At 42.4% G+C, this 22,840-nt stretch overlaps 4 protein-coding genes across 5 annotated transcripts; 1 reads left to right on the top strand and 3 right to left on the bottom strand.

The window, feature by feature from the left end:
- Window positions 1–5,377: 5,377 nt before the first annotated feature.
- Window positions 5,378–7,688, bottom strand: LOC6581626 (transmembrane protein 209). The gene is made up of 5 exons (XM_002007315.4): window positions 7,578–7,688; window positions 7,169–7,515; window positions 6,394–7,115; window positions 6,008–6,337; window positions 5,378–5,944 (listed from the first exon to the last, which is right to left on the bottom strand). Exons 1-5 carry the CDS (start codon window positions 7,598–7,600, stop codon window positions 5,582–5,584), a joined length of 1,785 nt encoding a protein of 594 aa, XP_002007351.2. The 5' UTR covers window positions 7,601–7,688; the 3' UTR covers window positions 5,378–5,581.
- A 114-nt stretch (window positions 7,689–7,802) lies between these two features.
- Window positions 7,803–9,188, bottom strand: LOC6581625 (odorant receptor 74a). Its single transcript, XM_002007314.1, has 4 exons — window positions 8,313–9,188; window positions 8,148–8,243; window positions 7,907–8,089; window positions 7,803–7,853 (listed from the first exon to the last, which is right to left on the bottom strand). The coding sequence occupies exons 1-4, from the start codon at window positions 9,186–9,188 to the stop codon at window positions 7,803–7,805; spliced, it is 1,206 nt and encodes a 401-aa protein (XP_002007350.1).
- A 1,052-nt stretch (window positions 9,189–10,240) lies between these two features.
- On the bottom strand, window positions 10,241–15,640 carry LOC6581624 (allatostatins MIP). The gene is made up of 2 exons (XM_002007313.4): window positions 15,358–15,640; window positions 10,241–11,516 (listed from the first exon to the last, which is right to left on the bottom strand). The coding sequence occupies exon 2, from the start codon at window positions 11,510–11,512 to the stop codon at window positions 10,868–10,870; it is 645 nt and encodes a 214-aa protein (XP_002007349.1). The 5' UTR covers window positions 11,513–11,516; window positions 15,358–15,640; the 3' UTR covers window positions 10,241–10,867.
- A 1,899-nt stretch (window positions 15,641–17,539) lies between these two features.
- LOC6581623 lies at window positions 17,540–22,613 on the top strand. Of its 2 annotated transcripts, XM_044009731.1 has the most exons (7): window positions 17,540–17,729; window positions 17,797–18,214; window positions 18,270–18,520; window positions 18,579–19,172; window positions 19,232–20,078; window positions 20,143–20,759; window positions 20,821–20,938. In XM_044009731.1, exons 1-7 carry the CDS (start codon window positions 17,646–17,648, stop codon window positions 20,845–20,847), a joined length of 2,838 nt encoding a protein of 945 aa, XP_043865666.1. In that variant the 5' UTR covers window positions 17,540–17,645; the 3' UTR covers window positions 20,848–20,938. The 2 variants fall into 2 exon arrangements, with proteins under 2 accessions (XP_043865666.1, XP_043865665.1); XM_044009730.1 differs by having other exon boundaries at window positions 20,143–22,613.
- The last annotated feature ends 227 nt before the right edge of the window (window positions 22,614–22,840 follow it).

Raw genomic sequence — 22,840 nt, 5'->3', positions numbered from 1 at the left:
GCAAAGTTGTGAAGGGTCACATCAGTCAAGGGCTAACACAGCTGGGCGCTGTGTATTATACGTTTCGCTTTTTGCGGGTCGAAAGTTGAAGAAAAAATATATAGCAACAATCCATAAAGTAAATGTTGCATTTAAACAAACAAAACAGACAAAGAGTGTGTGTGAGAGAGAGAGAGAGAGAGAGAGAGAGGGGGGGGCAGACTGACAGTCAGAGCTGTGACAAACACTGACAGTGACAACTGACTGCCTGTTTGGTTACTCTGGAATGGCAGCGATCGGAACGAGTAGCAGCAGCTCGTTGATGATGATGCTGCTGCCGCCTTCAGCCTCCTTCGCCTCCTCTTCCTTCTCCTGCTCCTTCCACCAGCTGCTTGCTTCCATTTGGCAGCGAAAAAAAATTGACATAAGCGGATATGTTACACAGCGCCTTTGCCAGTGTCGTGTGGCCGTGCAGTGGTGGGCGGGGCGTGGCATGCTATAGGCAGGCGCTGCTGCATGCGACGACTGAGCAGATAAATTAATGCGATTTTTCATGCTACATGTTTGAGTTTGATTTATGCAATTATAGCTCTCACTCTCAGGCTCATTCTGCGTCTCTCTCTCTCTCCCTCTCTCTCGATTTCTCTCTCTTTATGTATATGCCTTCTTTCTGCTCTGATATACAGCTTTTGTCAAACATGTCTAAGAGCAGTCATTTTTTATATTTTGATATAAAGCGGAAATGCTTACCATGTTTCCGGTTTGTTACCTACACGCAGACACGCACACACACACACACACACACACACAATTATAGTAAATCCAGCTATTTAGCTGTTGAGCTTGAAATACTCTACCCCAAAATACAAACGGCAGCTGCCAGACGACATCTATTATGGTGCCGTGGCTCAACTAAGTGCAGTTGGCACTGCAATACGACGATTTGTTAAAGTCAGCTACCAAAATAAAAGTATAAGAAATAATTTTCCTTAAGAAATTTGTATGAGATTTACTAGTATATTTGATATATTATGTATATATTTTAGACAGAATTTGAAATAAAATTTTAAATTAATTAAGAAAGCATTGTAACCTATTCTAGAATATAGAATAGTACATATTACATGACAAATAATTAAAATATATATACATATATTTTTTTTTTACTTGGTATAGAACAAGTTTATAAACTATAAAGTGAAAAAGTTGTTTAATAAAAATTATAGTTCAGTTTTCATAGGGTAGCTCTAGCTAATTTTATAAAAAATCTAAGTAAAGTCAAATCTTATAAATGATCAATATTATGTGAGTGTTTTCACCAGAAATCTTTTAAAAACTTCAAGTCTTTTCTAACAGTTACTTTTAAATCAATTGTTTTTCAACATTTTCATCTAGTTACTTTCAATTAGTTTAAACATTTTGCCACTCGTTTTATGCCACTTGAGATCGACAAGCTTTCGATTTTAATTGCCTTTTCGCTTTGGCAACAGAGCCATCGAGTCCCCTAGGGAAGAGTATTAAATGCCCAGCAGCTGGCGCAGCAGCAACAAGAGGATCAATATGGAGCAGTAAGACTCAACTTGAATTGGCAGCCACGTTAATTTGTCATGGCATTTGGCTGTGGTCAACACACTCACACAGACGCACACACACACACACACACACATAGACGCACACCCATCATATATAGCATATTACACAACAAGTGATACTCTTTTTTGCTCGCCCAGTGCTCAAATCAGAGTCGTTGTATGCGTGCTCGTACCTGTAATCTGGTCAACAAATCCGATTAAATGCAAATGCTGCTGTGTGTGTGTGTGTGTGTGGCAGCAAGTGGCCTGCAGCTTAGTTGCGTAAGTTATCAGCAACGGTATTGAAGACCAAAGCAGCAACAGCAGGAGCAGCAAGAGCAGCAGGAGCAGCAGCAGGAGCAGCAACTGAAGCAGCATTAGCATCAGCGGTTGCTTTGCAGCATCTAATTTGAAGACGACACCTGGGCAGGTGTGTGGCAACTGCAGCATTGCGCATTTGGCGGCTTCTAATTATTATTTCAATAGCTAAGCTCCGGGCACTTTGCATTTGCATGGGGTTTGCCATGGCAAGGCACTCATGTGCTGGGGCTGTCAATAGATAAGCAGCATGGCTTAAATTTCCCTGCTCGAATAACTACTAAAAAAAACTCATTTTGGCCATTAACGAAACAAACGCGAATTAAAAAGGTGTAGAAAATGAAAGCGAAGGGGAAAAACTGTAGAACACAAATATAAAATGCTCTTATAAGGAAATTTACGGTAAGCCAACTATATGCCATTAAAGCAGATATCGTCTATAGACCTTTAATAGAAGAAATATACTCAGTTCTGCTATTGCTTTATCGTCAGTCATAAATGAACATTTCCCATTGCCAGAAAGTTTTACTGCAAGTTTACATATTCCGGCATTAGATTTAACTACATACAACGATTAGTCTTGGACTAAGCGTTACACATTTGCTAAACATATTCGAATGCTCTATTTGTAGGGCATGTAAAAACTCGGAAATGACAGCCATTTGATATGCCAATTCCTCTATGAGGACAGGCAGCGTAGCCAATAAAGTTCCTGGGAAAACGCGCAACTGCGTGCAATTAGAAAGTGGGCGGGGCTATATCCATATATATATATATATATATATATATCTATATATACACATAACACACAAGTCGACGACTTTTTAAAGCTCTCGGCGTCTGCACTAAACAAATTGCCTGTATAAAAAATAAGATGAAAAAGGAATAAAATAAAAAATAAAGAAAAAAATGAAATGAAACTGCGGCAAATATTTGTTCAACATTTAAGCATCGACATTATCATCATTGTCGCAAGTTTGTTTGGCTTCGCATCAGAATTTTATGGAGCGCACAAATATGAGACAGGATCAAGAACGAGCAGAATGTGGACAAGGCAAAGGGCAAGGCAAGAGAGCAAGCGAGAGTCTGAGGGAACGGGAACGGGCACTAGACTCTGCTCTGGTAAAAATAAAAATGCCACTTCCGTTTTATTTGCGCAAAATTAAATAAACCGAAATATGGGCAACCATATTGGCGCATAATAGGAAAAATATTTTGTTCATTAATGTGGCACCCCGCCCCAAACGAGCCGTAGATGGAAAGCGACTAGAGAAAGAGGGCACAACAAAAGAGAGAGAGAGAGGGAGAAGAAAACTTGTGCACGACTTGAGGCTGCGCTGGGAGTGCTATGAAAATTAGTTTGAGCTGAAAGTAAGTTAAGCTAACTTAGATATAAATGTGTGGTACTGCATGTTAATTACCTTTTAGTGTAGAGAGAGTGGTTCTAGTACAGCATTCTATATATGTATTATTGTAGACCATATAGTACTATAATATACTATAATCCATCTTATATTATGCTATACTATGCAGTACAATAATACACTATAATTAAGTGGACTAGGCTAACATATATTTTTCTATTTTATAAGATATAACACATGTCTCTAAAATACTATACCATAATAATCTATATTAATAATCTATATTTATACTATAGACTTATGTATACAAGCAATTCAAATGTTGTCTATAATGTTCATATACCCTACTTACACACGCTTAACAGGGTATAACCAAAGTAAAAATAAATAAGCAGCAAAAAAAAGAGAGAAGAACAGAAGGGAAAGAGGAAAAAAATAGAAAAAAAAGGAAAGCCGAAAAGTAAAAGCTTTGCCACTAGCCAGTTTATTGTGTACAAACATTTTGCGGCAGGACAACAGCGTGCAGGATATTTATATATAAAATATGTATATATATATAAACTTTTTTTTGTGGAGTGACTGGCGGAATAATATTATATCGAAGTTTTGTGTAAGCCGATTGAATATAACAAGCAATTCGAATCTCGTTTCAGTTCTTTTAAAGTGTTTTTTATTTAGCACAGCTAAAAGAGAGAGAAAGAGAGTGGGAGTGGGATTGGGAGTGGCGCAGGGAGTTGGAGCCAAACCTAAAGGTGAAATCCATCTGCTGCCTATGGGAAGCCAGCGAGCCGCACTAATCAACACAATTACGGTGCAGCCGAAGGAAAACTTTTCTAATTGGATATGAAGACGCGCACATGCGTTTCTTTAAAAGAAAAAAAAAATTTGCTAACCTTCTCGTGGGGGGGTCCACCACACAATTTGGCGGCGAGAATGCCAAGCGAGCGAGTGAGGGAGAGGCAGAGATAGCGTGAGCGAGAGCGAAAGAGCGACAGCCAGGCACACCCAATCCCCTATACGCTGAAATGCTTTGACAAATTATTTTTAAGCCAATTTACAAGTTGAGAAAAAGTATCAAGAAAACATATCACCCAGGCGAAGGTGATGGGGTGAGTGAGTGGGTGGTATGTGTTTGTGTCTGTGTGTGTGTGTGTGTGTGTGTGTAGGTAAAGCAAACATAATGCGAGGGATAAAAGTGTAAAGTTGACAACCCAAGCACATTACTCACCCGAGGTGCCAGCTACAACGACGACGGCATTAAAATAACCAACCAAGCGATTCAACGTCAAATGAACAAAGAGCTTGAAACAGAAACAGGCTAACCGAAGCGCCGTTGCCTGCCAGCCGCCAGCCGCCAGCCTGCCTGCCGTCTAAAATGAGCATGGCCAAGAAAAATGGCCATGCAGGAGGAGCAAAAGCAAAAGCAAACGCTGAGCCAGGCAGTCAACAGCCGAGAGCCAATGCCACATGGCGTTAAGTGTATGCAGCCGTAGGTAGTCAAGAGTTCATGTCAGTCGCTGGTTCTACTCTTTCTCGGCTTTCGCCGGGTCTGGCACATGATGCCCCGTGTTGGCCAGCAAGCCAGCCAGCATTTTCTGCAAACGCTTTTCTTAAGCTTAACAAAATGACGACACTCATTGCCGGAAGCCATTAATTTTGTCACTCTCTTCGAACTGTGTTGTGTTGGAGCTGCCACATGGGAGTTATCGTAGTAGTATAGTGTCGCCTTCTCTTTTGGGCCATTGACCAGTCACCAACACACAGTATGTACATGTATAAATGTGTGTATGCGTGTATGTATGTGGTATATATCGAAAATCATGAAAAAGCAATTAAAGTTCTGCACCTGTGCCCGACCACGGCTTGACAGTCATTGTGTGTGTGAGCTAACTGACTTGGGTGAGGTCCAAGGCATAAGTTAATTGTTGGCAAAGCGCAGACCGCAATGACCGCAAGGATAACAGCAACAGCAGCAACAACAACAGCAGTAACGGATGGCGCCCGCTCAAAAGTTCACATGACACTTTGATGATGATGCATTGTGGCCAGCAGCAAGCAGCGTGCCGCAGCGACTGCTCTGACCGCAAAAACCGCGCACATGTTTACAGTTACATGTGCATGGGTATGTTGTTGTCGTCTTGGCAATTGACTTAATAATTACAATGCATAATTTAATAGTTCAATATGCTCTGCTATGGCTTGTCCATCCAGCCAGTGTAACAATAAACGTACATACATATATAAATAATTATCAATTTTTTTTTTAGTTGTGTGTGTGTGTGTGCCGGCCATTCCACTTAACCGGCCAAGTCCAGAAATGCCTATAAATGTCTCTATCTAGCTAGTGGTTCAGTCTCCAATCACGCACATTATATTGATGCCGCTCTTGCCCAAATTGACGCCTTCGAGCATCGATTCCTGATGGCTGCGCATATAAATCAGGAACTGTATGATAACATAAAACAAATTGTTGCGATCATTGGCGCAATTGTGCAGTTCCTTTTCGCTGATGAAATTGAACTTCGGCTTCAGCTGAATGTTCGTCACGAGTATGGCGCAGTGGGCCTTGTTATTTACAGCATTTATAATCTCTTTGGTGGAGCGTTTCTCCTCGCGTATGAGCACATAGCGTGAGTAGAAGGGACGGCCGCCACCCTGCGGCAGTGGCATCAATTGACTGTCAAAGTAAACGCAGAACAGATGGAACACTATCTGGAAGGATATATAAGAACAGTATTAAAAGTTATTCAAGTCATCTTCTCAAAATTCACTCACTGCTGCGTCTGTGGGCAGATGAGTGCCCCACACTTTGCCTTTGTACGAATCGCCCGAGTTCCAGCGATAGTCGCCCATGCAGGAGCCCTCCGCAAGATCTCTAATGCGCTGCACTAGATACTCCTGATTGGTGAAGGTGTCCAGAAATGGAAACAGTAGCGGCAGCATGGGCGCGCAGCTCTGCACGAATTGTTGATTCTCTGCCATCTTGCGCAATCGCTCCAGACCCACGGCGCCAATCTTGAAGTCGCTAAGGCCACGCTGACGAAAGATTTCGTCCATGTTATCGATCTGCTTGACCAGGCGCTGCAATATGGTCGTTGAGATCCACTGAAAGCAAAGAAGATTTAGAAATGGATAGCTGGTAGTTTAGTGACTATTCTTACATATCTGAGATTGCTTAGATACTGTGACAGCTTAACCGTTGAGATGCGCTTGATGACCTCCGAGTTGCCATCCTTGAATTGAACAATGCCAAAGTCTTCGATGGACGAGGGCGCATTCTCTGTGGAGGGCACTGGCGCTGGTGCCAATTGATAGATGGTACGCTTCAGCATGAAGGCAGCATTATTGCAATAGTTCCAAAAGGAATTGGTTGCTCCTATGCTCTGCATTGTTGATGTATCTGCCATTTCGGCATAGCTGCGCTCCCTCTCCAGCTCTGCCCTTCGCATCAATGCGGGCAGCTTTCGCACGTCAGTGGGAAAATCTTCGCGACAAACTTCCGCATAGGGCGACATGTAGACAGAGTCATTGCTCACATTGAGCGAGTTATTTCCGACCATGGAGCGATTGTAGGATTGATTGCCCATGGAGCAATTGAGGGATTGATTGCCCATGGAGCGATTGTGGGATTGATTGCCCCTGGAGCGATTGTGGGATTGATTACCAATGGAGCGATTGTGGGACTGATTGAACTGTTGCTGTTGCTTCTTTCTTTGTTGAACCGGGCTGCGCATTGGACTAACACTGCGGCGAGTCGACTGCGAGTTCCACCGAGAGTCTTCGAATGAAGAGTGCCAATTGATAATGGGTCCTGTGACATCGTCATATTCCGGTTCACACGAACGCGGCTTCGACAGATTCTTTATGCATTGAAAGGTATTATCTAAAAGTGGAACGTATTTATCAATGGTATGATGGTTTGCATGATTTCCTTACCATTGCCTTCGTCCAGAAGACACCGTTGCACTTCCGTTACGCACAGTGGTGTGTTGTCAATGCAGAGCCACCAAAAGTATTTTCCAGCACAAGCGGCAACGCTGAGGGAAATGCAAACGGCAACTGAGAATTCGACTTGATACCATAGGGTACTGCGCATCGAGAGGCATGTTTGCCACAGATCCGCACAGATCAATGTCAACAAAATTATGTTAATAAAGCCCCATTTCAAATAGTTTCTGGCCTCTGCACGCTTCTGGCGATGCTCCAAGCTTTCCTGCACATTGAGGCGAGACAGTTGCCGGCTTTGCTGTTGCTGTGCAGCGGGGCTGCGAAAACTTGGCGAGCTGCAAATATCAATCAATGTACATAAAACAAGTTGATCAGTTTTAATGAAACCACAATTTACCATTTATTGCCAGAGAAATTCATGTTTTGCAAAAAGTAGCTGCGCACAATGTGTATTTCCTAAATAAAATGCCGTAAATTGGCGGCCTTAAAAAGTGTGTACACATAAAATATCAAATGCATGAGTTATCGATAGACTGAAGCGATAAATATTTGTATGGTAGCTCTATAAACGCATTGGGCGCCGTCGCAAAGCTGACTGCTACAAGACGCCAATTTGAATTACTTAGCGCATCGAAGTTAGAAAAGTAAAGTATGAAAAAGCGCCTTGTATTATCTGAAATAAGTTGATAAATATAATAATGTAATTTATATAGTTTAACAGCTTACCTTAAGCACGGCAACTAAAGTGACACGAAAATAGTTTAAGCCCGTTAAGCAATAAGCGCGACAATTTATTGCAATGGCCAATGTAATGAGCTTCATAAGTTCAACATTTTCAGATGCATTGCTCGACTTGTGGATGATCTGCTCCCACTCGCAGCTGTAGTACATAAGGCTCAACTGATCCGTCTGCAAATTCAGTATCATTATGTAGATATTTGAGATATAAGAAGAGTAAGAAACTGACTGTTGTGTAGACAATCGAGCCAAGCATGCCCAAAGCTAAGAGTTCACAGAGCTTCGCTGCGAACCACACGATGTAAACAATATTGGCCGATGGATTCTGCAGAGAAGCGAGAGCATGCTGAAGCAAGTGTATAATGAGAATTTAATGTTTCTCTAAGAGATATACCGTATATGCCTTATATCCCATGGCACACAGCAGAGCAGCGCTGAAAGCAAACAATATGAATATACGAAAACTGAATTCCAATTCCATTTGCTCGCCGAATTGATTCAAAGCCGCATTGCGTCGCAGTATATGGACGACTGCTGTTCTATATTTCGCAGAGATCTCGGCTGGGTGTGCGCTCTCCAGCAAATGTTTTGCCACTCGATGCAGATCTCGTGCCAACAGCTTGTAGCGCGCATTGAGGTGCATCATCAGCTCTCCGAGCACATTCAGCTCCCCGAAGAGCATCGAGGTTATGATAATGCCCACCCAGTAGTTGGCGCAGATTAGCGGTATAAAGAAATACAGCTTCGTGTTGTCGAAGAGATAGACCTGCTTATAGAGCATTTCCCTGCGATGGTGAATTATGTTCTGCACGGGCACCAGCAAGAAGTTCAGCAGGGCCATCAGATAAGCCACCGAGTTGAGGCGAGTGGCCAGCATTTGCCTCTGTATGCGAGCGAAGATCACAGGCTCCGCTTCCTCCGTTACATAGATATCCGCATAGTATTTCTGCAGCAGGCGCTTGAACGCGTTCTTCTTCACGGCCAGCTGAAAGCAGCGGATCTGCAGCTCGAAGAGCACCAGATACGTGGGCATGCCCGTGAGCATCTTGTCGATATCCTTTCTATTGGCTAGACAATAATGCATGTCCACTTCGTTGTGCAGGCAGAATACCAGGAATCCCACAAAGATGACGAAGCGCTCGAGCAGCACCACTCGACGACTGACGCCATCCTCCAGCGGCCAAGCGATGTGATTGAGCCGTCGATACAAGGCCAGAGGCCAAGACATTGGCGCTGGTGTGCCATCTTTGAGGCGTGGCAAATACCTCATAGTTAGACTTGATTCGATTAACTGTTAGCCTCTGCAACATGAACTAACTATTTATACTCGAAACTCAATCAAAACTAATTGCTCTTAAGTATTCCTAAATTATTAATCATTCATATTTAATGAGTTCTTTAAGCGAGTCATGAAAATAAATAAACAAAATTAAATTTGTGCGTTTTAATTGTGTTAAATAATTAATTATTCTATACTATTAATTCATACAAGAAGGAAATTCTCAATGAAACATGTTCAATTCACAGCTGAATCAATGGCACGAAATGGCATGGAACAGAATGGAATAGAAACTAAAGCCGACTCAAACCAGATATTTATTTTTAGGGGTCGACTTCTAAAGATATTTGACAACTCGCATGGGAATACGAGTCAAGGCATTTCCATGAAGCCTTGAAGGCTTCGTTAGCCAAATTTAAAACAGCTCTCAAAGCCACAAAAATATATAGACAAAATTGAATGCTAAAATTAAATTAATTAAAATAAATCAACGAGTTAGTGTCATATAATACTTAACCTTTTAAAATTTTTGGTCAAATATGTATTGTAAAATTTATATATAAATTTATAGTTACATTTTATAAAATTTATTTGCATATTGAAGCAAAATTTCTATTTAAATTTAGCTTTAATCACTTTATATGTAGCTATCAAATACAAAATATATAAAGTTAGGGAACTAAACCTTTTTTTTAGGGTTTTATTTAGTTTTTGGCAGGCTAACAGAGCAATATTATTTGAGCCACCTGGCTTGTTTTGTAGGTACTCAAGTGTAAATATTTTATTTATACCAATATCAACAGGAGAGCCGAGCTTCTGGAAAAATATTTAAATAATTAATTAATATATAAAAGTGAAGTAAGTATTGATATTAACATCCTTTAAACAATCCGAACCCCAAACATACGTCAAAAGTAAGTCCCAAAATTCACAGCTAAAAGGCATCCAAATTCTTATTGGCTTTCATTATGTGCCCCCTTTCCAATCAGATTCCCGTTAAAGTCCCATAACAATTCAAATAAACAATAAATTCAAGCCACTGTATATTGATGGATTTTCGTTAATTTATTTAGATAATTTGATTTAGTCATATATATATACTCATATATATATATACACATATATGTATGTATGTATATAGTAATTGCCATGCTTTTGTTTCCTGGTATGTATACGTATTTAAAAAATATGCACAATTCGATTAACTAAGTTAAAGTTTTTTCTTGTTTCTAGAAACTAGTGTCATGTTCCGAGTTTCAACTTGGTATAGGTGTGTGTGTGTATGTGTGTGTTTTGATTATATACTTGGATTATAATACTGGCTTCAGCTACCAAAAAGACATAAATATATATTTATATATATATATACTTAGGCAAATTACAAATACTTTGGTAATTTTTCGTTTTTTTGATTATTCTTCTCCTTCTTGTTGTTGTTTTTGTGGCGAGCGCTTTCATACATTTTCGGAATTTGACCTACATCCTTGGTTTTTTGTTTTTGTTTTTTGTTTTTTTGCTAGAACATCGAGAGACTCTACTGGGGAAATAAGTTATCTTAGATTTCGTATATTTGTATACACAGATATTTGATATTTATATATAGTTAAGTGTTGCATCCATTGTTATTTTGTTGCCTATGTGTGTGGGTGTGGGGGCTGAGCGAGATAAGTTTAGTTGTTGAGGGAGCGCTTGCCCCAGCCAGCGTGCAGCTTCTGCCATTGATCGCGCTTGCCCCACATGCCCTTCAGATTGTTCCAGGTGGGCTCGCGCTTGCCCCAGGCACCTCGAAACTTGTTCCAGCCCTGTGCCTGACGCCGCTTGCCCCAGGCAACGTTCATGTTCTTCCAGGCGCGCTTCTCCATGCCATTCTCCGAGTTGAACTCATCGGCGTCTTCAAGGGAATTCGATGGCTGCTGCTGCTGCTGCTGCTGCTGCAGTTGCTGCTCCTGATTGTTGCTGGCCCAGCGCTCGAAGGTGTTCCAGTCGACGGTGTTGGTGCCGTCGGTGATGACCAGCGGCACAAAGTGTCCCGTCATATAGATCGAGTCATCCATTTCCAGGGCAGCCGGATCGCTCGACGAGCGTTTGCCCCATGAGCTCTGCAGCGATTGCCAAGCGCGTTTGTTGTTGTAGAGATCATTATCGCCCAATTGCTCAACCACCTGATCAGTGAGTCCCGTGGCGGCCAGCTCATTGTTGTTGCCACTCTGGCCACTCGCCATGGCGGCTGCCCGGCTGCTGTGCAGAAAGAGCAGCAGCAGCAACAGCCCAAAACTCTGCGTCGCGCAACTCGAGCTGATTCCCGACTGAGCCATGTTCCTGCAAGGCAAAAGACGAAATGTGAATACGAAGTGAAAAATGTGAAAAATGTGCGGGCAGCTGAGGCAAGAGAAGTGCGTGGATCAATTAAGTTAAAGCGCCGTGTTGCCCTGTTTTCCCTGGGGCACGCAGTGGGTGCCTTTTCTGTTGCTCCTCCTGCTGCTGCTACTCCTGCTGCTGCTGCTGATGTTGTTGGCAATCATTTCCGCCTACGCCTCAAATTACACCAACAAGCGTAACGATTTAGCTAAATAACCACTCTAATTGAAAGCGGTGGGGCGGCCGAGCAGTCAGCCGGGCTGTCCGAGCACTCAGCTCCCGGTGGCAGGCCAAGTTCGAATGCCAAATGCCAACCGCTGCGTTAAAAGCCAACAACGCATAACAGTTACAATTTATGGCCTATTAATGGGCCATTGCAGCTCGGCAAATGAGCCAGAGGTAGAGGTAGCTCGCGGTAGGCGGCAACAGCGAGCTCCTAAAGCAGGCATTATAATGATAATACGCATACGCCGCATTGTACCACACGGATTTTTAACGCCAGCCCAAAAATGCATGAGTGAGTGTGAGTGTGTGTGAGAGTGTGTGGGTGTGCTTTAAAAGCGATACTGTATAATGATAGTAAAGCTTATGGATATGTTTGCTGTTGTACTTAAGTGGCTGCGAATTGCACTTGCGAACCAATGCACGAGCCGCACTTGAGAGAGACCTTAGTGAGCGGAAGAGAGTGAGAGAGAGAGGGGAGAGATAAGACTATATGATGCTGCTTGGCACTGTTTGCGCTTGCTGCTTAAGAGGTTCAACTTATGCGCTGTCAGAGCTCTGAAACAAGCAATCACATGCGTATACACTGCCAGAAATGGGTGGATCGGGTGGTTTCTGTGTGGTTTGTGATATATCGATTACAATAAAAATTGAATTAATTAGAGGCTTTTGAAAGTGAATTTAGATAACTCTAGTTAGTTGTCTTTTGATCTGACTGAAGTCTTTAGAGTGGTATTTAGGCCTTTGTGTTTCATATTGTTTACTCCACTTAATTTTCTTTTGCACAGATTTTTCATCTACCTCGTAAAATATATTGCCTATAAAGTCTTAGGTCCATTTATATTCAGTCAATTTACAACAACAAAAAATAAAAGAAAAAATTAAATTAAAATATTAAAATTTGTCAGATTTGTCATATTCAATTTACTAAAAAATAATTATTCAAGCAAAATTAAAAAATTATTTAATAATTATTCAATGTACAACAATGTAGGAAATACAAATTTCATTATAGAATTCAGCTGCTATTTGGAAATTTTTCAGCTCTCAATAGTAAGAAACAAAATCACAGATTGCCCTTCAGACTTCAACTACTTTTGAATTCAAGTGTAGAGTTGCTTTCCCAACATTAGCTTAATTTGGTTAATAAATGAACTAATCGACTAGCAGCTGCCATAAATATATGCATATCATCAAGCGAAATGCTTCACTGAGCTAATTATGCACATTACACACTGTAAGCCAGCAGTAATAAAACCAAACCGAAAATTCCAAAGAGTAAAGGGCTTTTCCCAGGTTCTCAAAAAAAGCGTAGCTATTACCACATATATCATTGGCAGTTAATAGTCTAGTCCCATCAGGCTGCGGGAGCAGCGGCAACTGGAGCAGGAGGCGTGACCTTATCGGTATCTAATCTAAGCGGGCGCCGATTAAACGATGCTTTCACATTGTTGCTTTATGGCAAATGTGGCTGGGATTGGAAAGTTAATTGGAGAGTCAACGGGCTGCTGCAGTTGGTCGTGCTGCCCGGATCTTGACTCTTGGCTCTTGGCTCTTGACTGATTGTCGACGGGGTTTTGGCTTTGGTTTTATGTTGTCTTAGTTTGCATTTAATTTGTGCGCTTGTCGTTGATTGATTGACGTCCAGGATGAAAGTTTTAGCGGCTTTGCGTTAAATTATAATAGATAGCAACGTCGTTTCGATAGGGCACGCATCAAATTTTATGACCCCACACACACACACACACACACACACACACACGCACGGAGTCGTTGGGGGTAAAGGGCAATCGTTCAGCTGGGAGCCAGAGTCAGCACGTTCTGTAATTGAAATTAACTGAAAATATATTTATGGCTGTGTTAGGGGCTGACATGCCAGTGAATTGTGCTGGCTGAACCTCGAGCTCTTGGCCAACTCCGAGTGGCCTGTATTATTCAGCAGCTGCTGTCCAGGCATTATTCACGCTCGTGTCGCCCGTTGACAAGTACAGGTACTTCTTCAACATCTTCTTCGACTGATGCGACTGCCTGGGCCGGGGCACATCCTTTGCAGCAGGAGCTGCTTGAAATAAATGTACCCAATATACGTATGTACATATATATAGCGCATTTCACTCGCTGATTGTGTATGTGAGAGTGTGTGTGTGTGTGTGTCGGCGGAGGCGTTGGTGTTTTCGAGAGGCGTGTCTCGGCTTGCGCTCTACTATTCATTGCGCCCTTACTCGAGCAGGCAACGCCAATATTTGCCAAAGGATGGCATTCGCCTATAAGTATTTTGTTTAAATAGGTACGCAGGCTTTCGGCCCACGTTTCTACGACATTTCATTTGAATAAAAATCATCGCGACTCGAACACGCAACAACGAAAGCTCGTGAATAAACAGAATATCCACAGAAGTGTAAATAAATTTACTAGAGAACCCAGCTACTGGGGCTTAGGAGCTTTTTTTTTTATTATTTCTTACTCTTTCTATTTGTGGTATTTCGGTTTTTGAGGACTTTTTTCTCTACTCTCCCCTCGCCCGCACTGCAGCTGTTTGTGGCAGGCTTTCGATTTGCTGCTAATGTCTTCATTTTGACTGCCTAATATTTCAATTTTTTAATGCCAACAAATTTGCCTCTCGAGTTTATATAGTAAACATATTAAGCCTAAGCTGCGTCATTCCACCAGCAAATATGTCAAATGAGCTCACGTTAATATCTAAGTAAATTCACTTATAAGGAATTCAAAGTTGATCTACTAGAAGCAAATTTAATACCCTACTAACTATTACCCAAGCTATTATTAATAATTTTTGAAATATTGTCCAAGTTTGAACTCTTATCATAATTTTAATAAATTTTAGACAATAGTTAAAAATCTCATAAAATATGCAACAGCTTTGAATTCTATAGATTAAATTAGCAAATGAATTTTTAAATTATATATATATATATTTTTTATATAGTAAATATACAATAACAAGAAAATAAAAATTGTATTGTTCGTAGAAAAAATAATAAACAAATTTGAATTGAATACTTTTTAATAGAATTAATTTAATAATGGAAAGATATAAGAAATATGTTTTAGACTTTAATTCATATATGTATCTATATACGCTTAATTATTGTGTATATATTTTTTAGCCATATCTAAAATATTTTTTTGTTTTTTAAATGAAAATGTTCTATAGTTTTTCTTTTTTTTTTTAACCGCTAATTAAAGTCAATATTTTTTACATTTAAAAAAAAAAGCTATTACAACTTCTATTTTTATGCGCCAAATACTTAATTTTCATTTTTGTTGAGAAAGCATACATATTACTATCTTTTTTTTTTTTTTAACCATAAAAAAATTAACCAATGTTGAAGGCAATTTTGTTATTGTTGCAATCTCTCTTGACCTAAACAAATTGACTCAGATTGACTTAAATAATCGGGTAGAATTTCAAAACTCGAAAATTTTTTAAATCAAATTCAGTCAAAAAAATATTAAATTTGATTTTACATTTACATTTTACTTTAGTTTCAAACACTTTTCATATAAAATATTTTCTATTGCACCAATCACCCATACGCATTTGCCGTAATCAACTCACCTGTATGCTGGATTATTTGAATGTATTTGAACTGCCGGAAATGTTGCTTCGACTTCCGCTGTTTGTGGTCTATGCGCCGAGTGTAGGAGAGATCTGCATACGCACGCGTTCGATTACACTATAAATTTAGTTAAGCACGTGAAATGACTTTTATAACTGAATTTGTGGCAGCTGCAATTCAATTAGAACTGCTTTGGATGAACTGCCTCGTTGCTTTTCGCTTTGCACTGCGTTGCGGTTCGGATGTCTGCGCAAACCTGTTGATCAACTGTTAATGATACGCAGCTTGGCCGCGACGGCCGTTTATAAATCAAAACGGAAGCGAATCGCGACACGATTGCAGCGTACGAACGTGACACACGAAGTGCTCACACACACACACACACACACACACATACACGCGAGCGCACGCACACGAATAGAGTGAGAGAGACATGCACACAATAGCGAGCTTTGTGTCGCGCAGCTGGCGACTGCAGCAACGGAAGTGGCCCAAAAAGTGTTGCCTACTTAGTGGGGCAGTCAACAAAGCGTCGATATCCCCTGCTACTGCTTTAACTTGCTGCCAGCGCACCCCGCCAACCTACCTTTGGTGACTCTTCCTGTTACCGCTACAGCTTGTCCTGCTCCTACTTTTAGCTCCGTTCCCCCGCCTATGGGGCCGTTTGACGAAACGAACGCATTGCGCGCTGAAGTTGATGGCACACATGCGCGCCTTTGCAATGTTTATTTGCCATCCCCTGGGAGACGCACACGCACAGGCACAGGCACATGCACACACATACATATATATGTGACCACGCGTAGGCTCATTCAAATTCATGTGCATGCTCCATTTGGTTAAGCTTTGGCCCGCCCCCAACCCCTGCCCATCCCCTACTACTTAGGCTTAGCCAACGCCCATGCTGACCTTTAATATTGAATGTACTTGTAACGCGAATCGATGGCCTGCAATTGCATTTCTTGGCCACACCAATTGATATATAATGTGTGTGTGTGTTTTTTTTCCATTTCAGGTGAATTTGCGCACAAGTAAAAACCCTTTTAGAGCTTCATGAATATTTATGATGGCCAGATGCGGAGCAGCAAGCCTGTTGCTTGTCTCTTTTCTCCTCGTTTCCACTTGTTTCCCTTGCAACATTTCAAAAACGTTTCTTCAATTACGAACGCAACCTTTGATACGGACGATTGTGTATCAGTGTGTGTGTGTATGCATGTTTGTCTCTTTTGGATATCAACAGGTTTTCATTTGTGCCATTTGATAGCCACTCTGGTTGAGGACGGCAAATAAACGATGATGGGAATATTTATGACAGTGCCACCTATACCTGTGCGTATAATGAATGGGTTATGGAGCAGGCGTCGCACATACGGGCATATCACACCCATCGCTCAACCGATAAGGAAGGCTTGTTGTGGCCCTTACGTAGTTACTAATTGATTTTGCCACTGATAAATTGGTTAGGAATAATGCTTTCATCAAATTGTAGACAGCTACATGTGTTTTTTTCTGTTTGGTCTTCGAGTGCGGCAATTGTAAATCACTCGACATTTACATGGAAAATATTAATTGACTTTGGCCTATTTCTTGCTACCCTACAATACATGCAATTATGTTATTAAATCGAAATCATGGCTTTAATGCCCATCTAGCTGCAGTTGCAGTCATGCCCTGCCGCACGCGTTGAAGCCCTGCTTGTTGGCCAACTGTTGACCTCCCCGCCTTCCGGCCCCGTCCACACACAAACATATTTACTCTTTAGAATGGACACATTTCTAAAGGAATACCCTTGGTGCTTTCATTGTAAGATGAAGTAGCAGACGCTGTTGGCAGCTAATAATAATTTGTTTGCACTTTGCATATGCCAGCTGGCATCAAAACTCAATCACAGTGTGGGCAGCCGGAACCGAATGAATGAGAGTGCAAATTTAATATGACATTGCTGTATACATTTGTGACACTTCATATAACCTAACATAATTCATCATATACTTATGCATTTTAAAAACATGCACATTATTGAAAGTAAACTAAGCACAGCAATATCTAAATGTCATTTATATAGCTTCTATGCATTTGATATATTTCGATTTTCAAAAAATGCCGGTCAAATCGGATGCCGGACTGAAGCTGGCTGCTACACAACTCAAGTTGCTATCGATAAGCGGCCTTACGCAAACTCTCATCTCTTGCGGACGTGCACACCGGCTGAAAAATAAATAAAACTTGTATGGGTTTTTCTAAACCCAATAAATATTTCTGACATTTATTGAAAAAAAAGCTCAGAATGGATATAATACTGCCTGAGCAATATAATGAACAGAAATTTCTTGAGTGCGCTGCGAAAATACAGTATGAGGAGTTCCATGCAGTAAGTATCACAAATGAGTCTGCATTTTCTTAGCCTAACTTTTGTTTTTCTTTTACTCTTGTGACAGAAAATGTTTGTGTTCTTTACGGATTTCAGCGATGTGGATGTCTATCAGCTGATACCTGATGATCGCATTCTGCAATTAATATACGGATGGGAAGCGTGCCATATACACAGCCGTGAATGCATCACTGAGGAACTGGGCCACATTGTCCGAATGCTGGCACATCATACGTTGCAGCTGTGGTTCAGCCAGGAGTGGATTGAGTGCTCCGAGAGCCTCAAGCGTATGCTGATTTACTACATAAGCAAGGGCCATACAAAGTTTAATAAGATTAAGGGACTATGCGACATCGACTGGCCATATATACTCAACTACCAAATGAACCCATGGCGCTTGCCTTACCTGCAGCAGATCTTCGCCAATTTAATGCAGAATAAACACAATGTGATTGAGCACGCCGTGGCGCCAGCCACGCCAGAAGGTGTAAATATTTACCATGTGTTGACTTGAATTAATCTTTTCTCTTCTTTTGGTAGATATAACATTTCTGATGCAGGAGCGTTTGCATTTGATTATTTTGCGTCTATTGAAACTCTTCGATGCTGGCAGCTGGGAAGCTGTGAAGCAGCTTTCGCTGCGTGTGCTCGCCGCCTGGTTGAAATGTTATCCAAAAACATGTGGCACAAGTTTGCCCTCTGAGCAGACGTCCATAGTACTGGTGGCGCATCTCTATCTGCTAACGGTTTTTGTTGCAGACGACAATCGTGGATATAACATTGACAATATGGTATATATACGGAGTAAAATGCAGTGCACTGACTTTAATATATAACTCCCTTTGGCAGATGTACAACATACGCTTCTATGCGCAGAGCATGCAGGAGGCATCGAATACGGAGGCCATGGGCTACACACCAGCTAGACTGATTGCACAGATTTGTGTACGCTTGGGCCTGGGCAAGGATGGTTTCTTCGAGCACATTGTGTTCAAGAAGTTCCATTTGAGCCTCGTCACCTCATTCGCTGTCATGCTGGAGGCCTACACGAGCTACGTGCTGGGCAATCAGCTGCTAGAGCTGATGGCTCTCAATGAGCACGACTTTATGGCGCACCTAGCACAGTTCAAGGTGCTGATGCATCGCTATGTGGAGGAGCGTGAGAACAGCGAACGTTTCTTGCTCAATGAACTGCAGAAGCTTGAGTGCCAGCGCAACAGCCACGCACTGCCGCACACGGTGAATCTGAATCTCAACTATCAGCAGCAGATCTGCAAGGGCAATCGTGCGAGCAATATAGGCAACTATAAGAACTACGATGACGATGAGAAACCGCTTCAGGATGTGGACGAGGAGCTAGACAGACAAATAGATCCGGTCTTTCAGAATGTGCCAAACAATGAGGAAGTGTTGGACTTTGTGTACAAATTGCTGGCAGAGCGTGTAAGTTAACCTATTCCGATATGTATGTCTTCTATTTTAATAATTCTTTGCTTTTATAGAAATTCAGAGGCTGGCAGTTTGCCAAGATTGCGATCCTTTTAAAGATAATTGGCCAGAAGCTGAATACAATTGAAGTTTGGCGCTATCATCCGGGCTTGACCACGCAATTCATGCTCAACCTGGAGCACAAGCTCTCTGATAACTATGCCGATCTGGCCAAGGTGTTTTCGGAGCACGCCTTCATGGAGGCTGAGTTCTGGCTGACTGCTTTCTATTTACATCCAACACGCAGCAGTTACTATGAAGTCAAACGTTGCTCGCGCATTAAAAAGAAGCGAAAGGATGACGAGGAAGTTGTCTCTAGCAAAGCTGGCGCACGTCCTGATAAATTAGAGCATCATATCAAATATGAGCTGTTGAGTTCAACGATTGATGTTGATGAAATTGTTGCCATTACCAATCATAATGCACCTGTTGCTGATTATGATCCAATCTCCAAGGCGCTGCAAACACTGCGCCTGCCGCGCAGCATACTCAAGGACCTGCTCACGGTGGCCTTTCAGCCACGTAACAAACGTTACTCCTGGGCACTGGAATGGAATACTTTGCACGAACGCTGCAGCGCCCTGTTGAAGAGCACGGATCTGAAGCAAAAGTTTGTGGCCTTAAATATGGCAGAGGCCAATGATGATCTAAAATATTTGAAAATCGATTATGAAAAGTATAAAAATCGGCCTCAATTGGACTATGGCACCATCGAAGAGGGCTACGAGAATGCTGTGAGCACAGCTGACGGAGATGCTGAGCTGAGCGCCGATGAGGATGAAGAGGCGCAAAAGCCACCTCGGGAGAAGAATGACCGGGATAGGAAGCGCCACCGAATACCGATTAAGTTCTGGAAGGAAGGTAATTAAGACAGATATACATACTATCAGTTGTAGTTATATTGACTCAATGCTATGCTCAACAGTGTCTGAGGATGAAGATGAGGAGGAACAGGAATCTGACGAATCTGAGGCCTACTATACAGGCTCTGGAAGGCGCACTCGTTTTCGAGCAGCTGCTCTCGTGGCCAATACGATGATCAGCGACATGGATAGAGCCATGCGCAGTGGACGTCGTTCTCCTGCTGCCGAGGCACCAGCAGAGCCGAAGACTCAGGAGGCCGAGCAGTCGGCGCCCGAAGCTGAGACACCGAAGCCACCGCCGCCAGAGGAATCGAACGTGCCGAAGCGTTCAATTGGTGAGCTACTGCAATCGCAGGCTAAGTACACGAACGAAACTAGCGGCTTTAAAGCGTTTTCTGACATTTGGAGCTTCGAGAAGGTCGAACAGCTCAACGTGGAAGTGGATGACAATGTGCTCATGGAGAGTAATTCGCTGCTGAGTAAATTCAAAAGTTTGCAGGGCTTAAGACGGAACACATCAGCGACGACTAATCAGCTAGAGACGAGCAGGGAGAAGGCGTGCTCACGCACCAGCAGCCGTTACAACAGTGAGACGGACAGCTTGGAGTCTGGAGCATCGATGATGGCCATGCACGATGCGAACGAGTTCGAGGAGGGACAATCTGAATCTGTAACTGGCGTAAGTAAAGTGTTCACGCCCCCGCCGGCCCCAACTTCCGATTTTACAATGGAGACAGAAGTGTTGCAGCTCAGAGGAAAGTCTTTAACCGAAGAAGATGAGGCGGCCGCCAAAGAAATGCCGGGTGCCTTGGCGACGGAGGAGCGGACGGTAACGGACGTTGAGACGGAACCGGCGAAGCAGGCAGAGATAGAGAAACAACCAAGCAATGAAAATGTCAAGCGATTCAAAGCAAATGCTAGTTCAAGTCAGGAGCCAAGCTCATCCATGAGTTCAGTTAGCGATGCGGATGCGCGACTGATTCAGGAGTGCTTGAGCCGTCAGGTGGAGGTGCGCCTGCACATGCTCTCACCACAGGACATTGAGCAGCTGCGTGGACTGAGGGTGCGCGTAAAGCGCACGAATCTCCACCACTATTACCGGGAATTGAAAACACAACAGGAACACAGCAGATCCTCGTCGACAAGCAAGCAGAGCCACACTGATGGCAGCAATGCCTCGACGCCCACTTCGGAGCTGCAGAGTGAGTGCGCCAGCAGAAGCAAAGTCAAGAAGGAGTTTGTGCATATAACATCCGATTCGGCTGAGCCTAAGGCTGAGCTTAAGCCTTCGGTGCAATTGAAACGCTTTAAGCACATCACTTCCGATTCGTCCACAGAACCGGATGAGCCGGCGCGTCCAGCCTCGTTGCGACGACGACGACGGGGTAACAGATGGAGCCAGACGAAAATCAAAGTGAATCCGCCAAAGTTAGCGAAAGTGAAGCACGTGACGGGCGATACGGATGTCATCGAACTCTCCTCGGAGTCGACGTCATCGTCGCAGTCGCCTGTGCCCGTGACCGTGAGCCGATTCCCAGCTATGGTGGTGCCTTTGGAATTGGATCCACTCTATGAGGAGGAAATCGTACCTTTCTGAAGATGGAAGGCATTTGCTAAGCTGATGCTGGTTTCTCTCTCTCTCTCGCTCACGCTCCCCCGCTCACACGCATGGCCCGGAGCTACGTGACTGGAGCGAATGCAGTCGGGGTTGCACGCCACGCACACACACACACACACACAGGCGCAGGCACAGGCACACAAGGCAGGGACAAGGATTGGGCACACACAGGCAGCTTGTTAAATTGAATTTGCGTCGCTTGTTAGAATGCAATTTGCCCGAGGCACACATACATGTATATTTGTCGATGCGAGTGTATTTGCTTTGGCTCGGACGGTGTTAGGATGTTTGATGAAATTATATATGTACAGAAGCCAGCTCATGGACAGGCACAAAGCTGGCATGGCTTTTATTTAGTTAACACTGCCTCGAGGCTATGTCTGCTTGTGTGTGTGTGTGTGCGTGTGCGTGAGTCTTGGGCGACAATTGCTGAGAAATTGAATGCGCCAGCTTCCATATAATAATTCACATACTTTCATGCTAACCTAATAAGCGCTCACACTTCAATTAACTGTATAATTGATACGCATTATGCCTACTCAAAAACCTTCAATTAGCCACACGCGTCCGATCGACGGCTGCCACTTGAGCCACCAACAACCAACACTGACAACAACAACAACAACAACAAAAACGCATACACACACGCGCACACCCACCGACACGTGGCGCGTGGTGTGAATTTCGGTGGCAACATTTGAATTGCTGTAAGCCACATCCGACAAGCGGCGATTGCTTGGCTTACAATCTTTGCTTTGACAAGAATATCCTGTGGCTTATCTCATAGGTATTCGAAAACGAAAAACCTCAACTGCTTAACTCTATTGGCTGCGTTTCTCTGGATATCTTGAGACATACAAAAAAAAAAAAAATGTGACCAAAAATGTAAATAAAGAAAAAGTATTAATAATGAAACTTTAAAATGTAATTATGTATTTATTTATTTATTTTTTTTTTTCTAATAATTATTATTATGATTTAAAGGATCGTTGATTCAAATGGAATTTGGACTGATTCGTAAGTACAAACTTTCTTCAATTTAAAAATTAGTTTTCATCATGAAAAAATTATGAGCTAGAGACTTGAAACTTGGTACGTAATACGTATACGCATGTTAACTATTTATTTTATTTATTTATTTA

This window comes from Drosophila mojavensis, unplaced genomic scaffold (genome assembly GCF_018153725.1).
Source record: "Drosophila mojavensis isolate 15081-1352.22 unplaced genomic scaffold, ASM1815372v1 contig_74, whole genome shotgun sequence".
Lineage (NCBI taxonomy): Eukaryota > Metazoa > Arthropoda > Insecta > Diptera > Drosophilidae > Drosophila > Drosophila mojavensis.
The sequence above is the reverse complement of the archived record's forward strand: the minus strand, read 5'-3'. Positions and strand labels throughout refer to the sequence as shown.

Excerpts from the sequence above, each read along its gene's own strand:
- LOC6581626 (XM_002007315.4), bottom strand. The coding sequence starts at position 7,600 with ATGAATTTCTCTGGCAATAAATG. Across the intron at positions 6,338-6,393 it reads ATCTAAGCAATCTCAGATAT|TGGATCTCAACGACCATATT; the intron begins GTAAGAATAGTC and ends CTTTGCTTTCAG. Across the intron at positions 5,945-6,007 it reads ATCTGCCCACAGACGCAGCA|ATAGTGTTCCATCTGTTCTG; the intron begins GTGAGTGAATTT and ends ATATCCTTCCAG.
- LOC6581625 (XM_002007314.1), bottom strand. The coding sequence starts at position 9,188 with ATGAGGTATTTGCCACGCCTCAAAGATGGCACACCAGCGCCAATGTCT. Across the intron at positions 8,244-8,312 it reads TGGGATATAAGGCATATACG|AATCCATCGGCCAATATTGT; the intron begins GTATATCTCTTA and ends GCTTCTCTGCAG. Across the intron at positions 8,090-8,147 it reads GCTCGATTGTCTACACAACA|ACGGATCAGTTGAGCCTTAT; the intron begins GTCAGTTTCTTA and ends CTGAATTTGCAG.
- LOC6581624 (XM_002007313.4), bottom strand. The coding sequence starts at position 11,512 with ATGGCTCAGTCGGGAATCAGCTCGAGTTGCGCGACGCAGAGTTTTGGG.
- LOC6581623 (XM_044009730.1), top strand. The coding sequence starts at position 17,646 with ATGGATATAATACTGCCTGAGCAATATAATGAACAGAAATTTCTTGAG. Across the intron at positions 18,215-18,269 it reads GGCGCCAGCCACGCCAGAAG|ATATAACATTTCTGATGCAG; the intron begins GTGTAAATATTT and ends TTCTTTTGGTAG. Across the intron at positions 18,521-18,578 it reads GATATAACATTGACAATATG|ATGTACAACATACGCTTCTA; the intron begins GTATATATACGG and ends TCCCTTTGGCAG.